This window comes from Penaeus monodon, chromosome 41 (assembly GCF_015228065.2).
Source record: "Penaeus monodon isolate SGIC_2016 chromosome 41, NSTDA_Pmon_1, whole genome shotgun sequence".
Lineage (NCBI taxonomy): Eukaryota > Metazoa > Arthropoda > Malacostraca > Decapoda > Penaeidae > Penaeus > Penaeus monodon.
Window position 1 is genome coordinate 13,913,808 of NC_051426.1, and position 8,211 is coordinate 13,922,018.

The window sequence follows — 8,211 nt, forward strand, 5'->3', positions numbered from 1 at the left end:
CAGGAAGCATCATGAAATCTAACCTCATGCAACCCAGCTCAGGGAACACTTACTTTTGACATCTTTACAAAGTAAAATTGATAACCTGCCTTTTAAAGAATATGAGTTTATGAGCATAAATCACTTTGATATTACCTTCTTTGAGGAAAGTCTTCCTGAACCACAACTAGCAAACAAAAAATGTCTTTTATTGTAATTTTCGTGCTGTTTCATAAGGTTCTTACATTTATCACTCTAATAAGGTGCATAAAATGTTTTTTCTAGTGACCTTCATTTTTGGAGATTGGGAATCTCTTGGGAATATTTCTCCTCCTGTTGTTACAGCCAAAAACTGTTTCTCAAGTATAAAGTTTTTTTTATTGAAACTTGTGTTTGACTATACATATTGTTCATCAGTACATGTTAATACTGACCAGGAATGTATCATTTGTTTCTCTAATAAATCATTTATGGTAATCCCGTGTTTCTCGCCAATTTGATAACATTAGATCTTATAAGCTTGTTAGGTGCTGCTTCTTTAATTAATATCTTGCATGAGTGAGTTTTAGTAATTATATACCTTTGCGAACATAGAAAATGCACTACAGGGGTAACTTAAAATATATTGCTAATAACACCTAAATACAAAGTTCAGAACTAATTAGGAAATTTTTGAGAGATTCATATACGTAACAGAAACCCTTGTAGGTATTAGATGAAATTGATAAGACTATGAGAAATTGGAAATACAGACTCACCTTCACATTTCTTTTGCAATAACTTTGTAGGAAGTCAATGTTGCAGCTGACCAATGGAATTTTGTTTTGGAATAATTTCATACTTGACAAATTCCAGTATACAATAGTTTGTAAATAAAGATAAATTGTGCAAGTCAGTATGGAAGGGGAAATGTCATATGCAATTTCATAGTAAAAAAACATGTTATTTACCAACAGTTTTCCAGTTTATTAAAGCTGTGCCATAGAGAAGACCATATTTGATTATGTTTGAGAATTAATGTAGTTGTTTATAGCAATGTGTATCAGATACAAAAAACTTAATGAATGTGGTAAATTTTAAACTTTAAACAGATATGTCATACATTTATGTTAATGAAATGTCTGTTTGCAAAATAATTTTGTAGATATTGTCATATTTATTGAATGACATTAACTGTCTACTCCATGTTATGTGTACATACATATATATTGTGTAATATTTTAGTTAGCAATTCAGAATATGATTACATAACAATAGAGAAATTGATGGTCATAAAGAAAACATAAAATGACAATATTTTGTAATGAAAATATCTTGAAAAAGTAAAGGCAAAGCCATATTCACTCATCTGTCAGTGCTTGCCTGGCTATGTCCAGCAATGCAGTGGCCTTCATGCTTCAAGCTCTGGTGAAGGCAAACTTCTGTAGTGCATATCCTGGCAAGATAGAGCTCTTTGATTGCCCAGGAAATTAAATGTCTGATAAGGAACCAGTTTAGGGTTGTTGGTGATGAATTGAGCAATGCATTTTGAATTTTTGCAAAACAGTTATACACATATTATCAACTACTTACTTTTTGAAGAAAATGTGTATTATAGTTTTTAATAAGTTAAAGTCACTCACTCAGTTGATAGAGTGAATACTTTTGGCGCATTTTTGTGGTGTGGCTGTGGGTTTATATATATAACAGGTTCTTCTGCATAACGTGACACACAGCATTAACTCACCTCATAAATGATATATGCAGGAAGTCACTGGAACAGAGGACTTGGGAGAAGCCCGCTCACAGTTGGAGAACCATGGATGGGACCTAGAGGCAGCCGTCCAGACACACCTTGCTCTGGGGGACAACCGTGCACCAACACCTCCCATGCCAGCGCAGGTAGGTTTTAGTGAGAGGAGAGGTCCTCTGTTTGGAGTGGAATAAATTTGGTAATGGCCAATATAGAAACATAGTAATATATCTATCTATAGATCACTTGCCATGTGCCAGATTTTTGCAGTGATGTTACAGAATTTATTTTCACTAATGCTGTTGAGAACAATGAGGATTACTATCACTGACTTGCCCCACAGAATGGCAGAAATGACCACAATGGTTGGCAAAATCTGGCCGGAGTAGGTGGAGGAGGAGGGAGTGGAGATGGGGGAGGGGGAGGGGCCAACCACCATGACGAGGATGACACAGACACAGAGGATGGGGTGGACGGTGGAGAGAGAGAGAGCAGCTCTAACAGCCTCCTGCCTGCGTGGCCTCGGGGGAGTATCTTCAGCTGGGGCTATTATCTCCTCACGCTGCCCTTCCGCATCACCATCTCCTCCCTCTCCTCCCTTTTCCTCTTCGTCTACAGGATTGTCTACCCATATCCTCGCAGATGTGAGTATCACTGAGTGTGTAAGTGAGTGAGGGAGAAAACAATTGAATGTGTGTGTGTGTGTGTGTGTGTGTGTGTGTGTGTGTGTGTGTGTGTGTGTGTGTGTGTGTGTGTGTGTGTGTGTATTGGTGAGTGGGTGAGTGGGTGAGTGGGCGGTGTGGTTGTATATATGATTTGCATATCGTGTGTATATGTGTTTTTATGTGTGTATGTAAACTTGCATGTATGTACATATATCACTCTATATATCCTTGCTTTCTGCTGTAACCAACTTCACTGATGACCTCACCAATGCCCTACAGTAACTGACCCCCTAGGGGATGTGCTGCAGTTCATAGGACAGTATGAAGCAGAGTATGGGCAGCAGCACCCTGCCTTCTTCCAGGGCTCTTACTCACAGGCTCTCAGCCATGCCAAGTCAGAGCTCAAGTTCCTCTTGGTCTACCTGCACTGTGCTGATCACCAAGACACGCCGGCCTTCTGTAGGTTAGTCTAGAGAGCTCTTGGCTTCCTTTGGGTTTGGATGTGCACTCTCGTGTTTTGCAAGGTGAGGGAGGGCCATGTGGTCGGCTGTTCATTCTGAAGGGTAGCACTCTGGCTTTGGCAGGTTTGCACGCTGACTCAAGGCCAGTGCTGGATGTGTACGAAAATACTTACTGTTCATGAATATCATATTTTTCTCATGGATTTTGGTGTCAGAAAATAATTATTTGCTGGTGAATGAATAGAGAAGAATTGAAAAATTAGATATATTTTCGTTCATAGGTCCTTTTTTTATTAGAATTAATGATTGTATAGAAATAGTCTCCAATTATGTCCTGAGTTATTATTATTGATCCTCCTGTACAGAACAACCCTGTCAGACCCGGCACTGGTGGAGTATGTCAACAACACCATGGTGTTCTGGGGCTGCTCTGTCACCACAGCAGAGGGCTATCGAGTGTCCCAGGCCCTGAGGGAGAACGCATACCCATTTCTAGCCCTCATTGTGCTACGGGACAACCGTATGACAGTGGTTGGCCGGTTGGAGGGACCCTGCACACCCACAAAGCTGACTGAGCAACTGCAGCTGATCGTTAGGGATAACGAGGCCTATCTAGTGGTGGCCAGAGCAGAGAGGTGAGTGGATCTGATCTGTTTGTTTGGAAAGGTCACTTGGAAATTGGAAAGGTGAAATATTACTGGCAGAACTGGGGTGTTTGTTTTTGTTTTTGTTTTTTCTCTTTCTCTCTCTTTCTCTGTTTTCTTAACCATCTTGGACATATGATATTACATTTATTATTTGTTATCTTGCTCATATGAATGTGAATTGTACTATTGGATTAGCAGTATTTTTTTTCTTACTGTAATGTTATATCAGATTACCTTTATGAAATAATACCAGAATGTGTAGTCATTAAAGATCTGGATATTAATAGTGTATCGGTATATCAGTATAACACACTTTGCAGCATGTTAAAATCAGAATCTTGACACATTGGTTTCAAAGAACCTTTATGTGAGTGGAAATGAGTCCCTATTTATTTCAAGGATAAGTAGATGCTAAAGGTTCAGGTTTAGTAGCCTTTTCGTGACCGGTGAACTGTCCACAGGCAGGAGAGAGAGCTGACTGCAGCCCTGAGGCTCCAACAGGATGAGGACTACCAAGAGAGTCTCCGTGCTGACCAGGAGAAGGAAAGAAAGAGGCAGCAAGAGAGGGAGGAGATTGAGCGGAAGGAGATGGAAGAGAGAGAGAGAGAAGAGGAGCAGAGGAGAGAGAAGGACAATATTAGAAGACTGAAGATCGAGAGTGTGGACAAAATACCACAGGTGTGTTGAATTTGGAAAGGTTACCTAGCAGATCATGTCGCCAATCTGTTAAGAATACAAACAATAAAAACGGATCAAAAGCAGTTTATCCACAGCAGACCAGACATTCTTGAATTTACATTTCTCTCATAGAATGTGTATGAAAAATTATAGTGAAGACACATCAGATCATACCTAAGAAATAGCACTGGTAATTTTGATGACAGCATTAACTGCAGTATCAGAAATTAGCCGGTGGCCTTGTTGGCATGCAGTGGCAGTTTCCCTCTTTTGTGTCCAGCTAGTTTAGTAATTTAAACACAAGATTAGGCACCTAATGGCTTGTAGTTGTATTATGGGGAAAAAAAAGTTTGAAAAAATTTAAAGTTTCCATTCATTTAAGTGTCTGTATGTAATAGTGACACTCAACAAATGGTGTCACTACTATTGGAGAAAGAAGAGTTCCCTCTGATGTGCCAATATCATGGTATTTGTTATTACACAGTGCCACCCTCTACTTGGTCAGCTACACCTATTGCATGATTTTATGCCTTCCACAGTCAAAGGTTTAAGAGGACCCTCTACCAAAGAAGTGGGGTTAAATTATATTTCTGTTATAGCTAAAGATATTAATTTAGAAGTTTCACTCTTCAACTAACTCCCATAAGCTTGCTAAGCCTCCCTGTAAATTTTGAAGAGGCTTTGACCCCTGTAAGTTGACCCTCAGATATTTTTTCTCTGATATACCAGTTATCTTACCTTATTCAATGGATGTATTGTAATTTTTAACCTTTTCCTGACGGGTAGTATTCATAGTGGCCCGGGCCCTGCTTGTATCGTCACCCTAGCATGCGCGACCGCTCATGCCAAATACCAGCATCCCTTGCCGTTTCCCCTTAATACTACGAGCATATGTTGTATTTTCAGTTATCATTATTTTCTAAAGTCTCTATTTGCCATATTTCCTGATAAATCAAGACTGAAGGATATTTTTGTTGTTATATAGACTCCATAGTTGATCATTATTCGCTCTATAGTCTGAATAAAATAAGCAGTGTTCGGCATCATGGACTGACTTACTTACTTTTTTTTTTTTTTTTTTTTTTTTTTTTTTTTTCTTTCTTTCTTTCTTTTTTCTTTTTTTTGTATAGTAAAAATGAGAAAGTTTTAAAAACGAGTTAATTACATTTTCAGTGGCAGAAAAATAATATTTTGCTGTGATTGTAAAAAAAAAAACTCATGGCATGTCCATACATACACCAGGGCATGTACATACATGCCCCCGGCAGATAGTCCAGCCATGCCATGTACATGCCACCCGTCGGCAGATTACCCATTTTTACACTAGAACAGTACATTTAAATGTCAATGTAAGTCCATAGATTTTTTTTCCAAGGAAAATATTTCAGAAATGTTTGTTAAATTTACTTTTTTTCCCTTTTTCAATTTTTGATAACTTTCAGCCATTAACAAATTCAACTAAACATGTAAAGCTCTTATTTGTTTCAAAATTGGTTTAAGTATTATTTTTGATTGTAGTGTTTAAAGTCATTGTTACATGATTGGAATATATTTCAAAATCTGGGAAGAATTTAGATGTTTTATTAAAATTTTGAAAATTTTTCATTAACCCCTTAAGCGAGGGTCACACTAGTCTATTCTGTCCTAGGATCCCCAGATAGGATCGCCGAAGTCAGGTCAGCTACAGAGGGATTGGTCACACTACATTCAGTGTCTCTTCAGACACTAATATGATATGGCTTACTGCTGTATACCATTACCAAAATAAGATTTTACCTATATTTAAGATTTACCTATATTTTAGATTAGGAATGTGAGGTAAAAATAACAGGATCAGGAAAAGTGAAATATGCATATTTGTGGAGAGTTGATGTGCTTAGCTCGGGTATTCATTGTTTATTTCATCCATTAATGTTCTTTTCACATTCCTGCTTTTATAATCCATACAATTAGTTTTCCACAACGGCTCTTTGAATCTCACTTTATCCAACAAGGTGTAAATAACTTTCGAAGAGAGCTCCATGCTTTTGGCGTGTCAAAGTGGGTTGATGTTTATGTTCGGTAGTCAAATGAACGTTTATCCGAATTATCTATAAACATTTAATGAGACATCGTTTTCGATGCAATATATCTGTGTCTAATAATAAAGTTTGTTTCATCATGATATATAATAATTTTTAAAAGATTCTAAGTAATGAGTTTACCAGTGATTTTATTATAGTTTTTGTTTCGGCAGTATATTTCAGCTCTAGGCAGGGATGAAATACCGACAGAGCGTTTTCACTCTGCGGAGGGATTTTCATCTCGGATCCATTTACAGCAAGGGCAGAATCCAGTTCTGTAAAGGGATCCCTGGGCAGAATAGATTAATGTGACTGGCCCTTTAATGATGGTAACAGAAATTTCTCAGTGTCACTGACTCTGGTGGCTTCTGGCACCCATCCTGCTATTTGGCTTGAGGGTCTGCTACATGTAGCATAACTTTCTGCTTGATGCACTCTAGCGAGCTGTGACACCTATAGCCGTACCTGGCATGATGAGTCAGTTTGACAGTTATTGGCGTGGCCTGGCAGATACAGGTTCAAAGAATTAGCCTATATGTATGAAACAAGGAGGACTCTATTTAGAATGAGTGCTTCTTAAACCCCACTAGCCACTGCCTTTTCCAAGAAAATGAGGCCTACCTGAAGTTCTAGTCAGGTAATGCTTAAGAGAAGAAGTTAGAGAAGTTTATACTTTTTAATTACAACATTGTACTCCCCAGGAATCACTTGCCATCAGTTTAAGAAACCGCTGTCTTGTGATAAGCCATCTAACCTCAGACCTTTTTTTTAAATACTGGAATCTTTAGCCTAAAAAGAGGAATGTCTGTCATTACCTATGGGGAGGAAGGCTCAAGCATCTTATCCTGCCTCATTGTGTTTTAATTTTTCTGAAAGCAGGATACATACTTTTCCTTTCTTTTATGTGTGCCTGAACTAGACGAGGGTAGCTAAAAATGTTTCAGGGCACCTGCTTTGACTTACTAGTATTACCAGTTCTTTCCCACTCCTCTTGAACACCTTAGCAACTGAACCACCTCAGCCATAAGTCATCCAAACTCAACCACATCATCTGAAACTATTCCACATTATCGGCATTTGAAGTGTATCATCCACAACATATCAACCACATGATTCACATCTCATTTACAACTACCACCACACACTGACATAACCTTCCCTCCCAGGAGCCAGAGGAAGGGGCTGATGGCACGGTGCATATCGTGGTGAAGCTCCCTCACGGGGCAAGGCTGGAGAGACGCTTCCTCAAGACACACAGTCTAGAGGCCCTCTACTACTACATCTTCTGCCATCCAGACTCCCCAGATAGGTATGGTCTCAGCGCAAGAGAATTATTGAGATGCTCTGGGGTTAGATAGAGGTTTGGGAGGGGGGAGGGGAGGTAGGGGCTTCAGTGAAGAGATTGTTTGGAGATGAATTTTGGTTTGTTTTCAGTTTGTTAATTTGTTTGCGGATAAGAACTTGTTGAGTGAGTGCGTGAGTGCGTGAGTGCGTGAGTGCGTGAGTGCGTGAGTGAGTGAGTGAGTGAGTGAGTGAGTGAGTGAGTGAGTGAGTGAGTGAGTGAGTGAGTGAGTGAGTGAGTGAGTGAGTGAGTGAGTGAGTGAGTGAGTGAGTGAGTGAGTGAGTGTGTGTGTGTGTGTGTGTGTGTGTGTGTGTGTGTGTGTTTGTTTGTTTGTTTTGATTGCTTATTTATTCCTGTTATTCACTGAATGGGATGGGAGAATGGAAGGATTTAATTTGTTTTTAATGTTAGGTTGTGTTTTGAAGTATATTTTTTGTGGTTCATATGTTCTGCATTGTTGAAGTTGTCTTTTATGATTTTTTTGTTTGTTTTTGTTGCATATGCACTGTTTGGTTTTCTTGTGAAGTAGCTGTGGAGACAAGTTTCTGGAAAAGTGTCTTGAAATACTGATATGACAATTGTAAAATGATATAGAGCAGTTCTTGCCTTCTTTAATGAATCCAGTCTGAGAAGTTTTTTAGCTA

At 38.9% G+C, this 8,211-nt stretch overlaps 1 protein-coding gene across 1 annotated transcript in view; it reads left to right on the forward strand.

The window, feature by feature from the left end:
• LOC119598580 (FAS-associated factor 2-like) overlaps nucleotides 1–7,534 on the forward strand; it is a gene marked incomplete at its 3' end in the record, with an annotated part of 8,129 nt that extends 595 nt beyond the window's left edge. The window contains 6 exon segments of the mRNA XM_037948228.1: nucleotides 1,726–1,860; nucleotides 2,055–2,355; nucleotides 2,656–2,839; nucleotides 3,203–3,472; nucleotides 3,946–4,162; nucleotides 7,392–7,534. Of these exon segments, the coding sequence (XP_037804156.1) occupies nucleotides 1,726–1,860; nucleotides 2,055–2,355; nucleotides 2,656–2,839; nucleotides 3,203–3,472; nucleotides 3,946–4,162; nucleotides 7,392–7,534 (1,250 nt within the window).
• Between the last annotated feature and the right edge of the window lie 677 nt (nucleotides 7,535–8,211).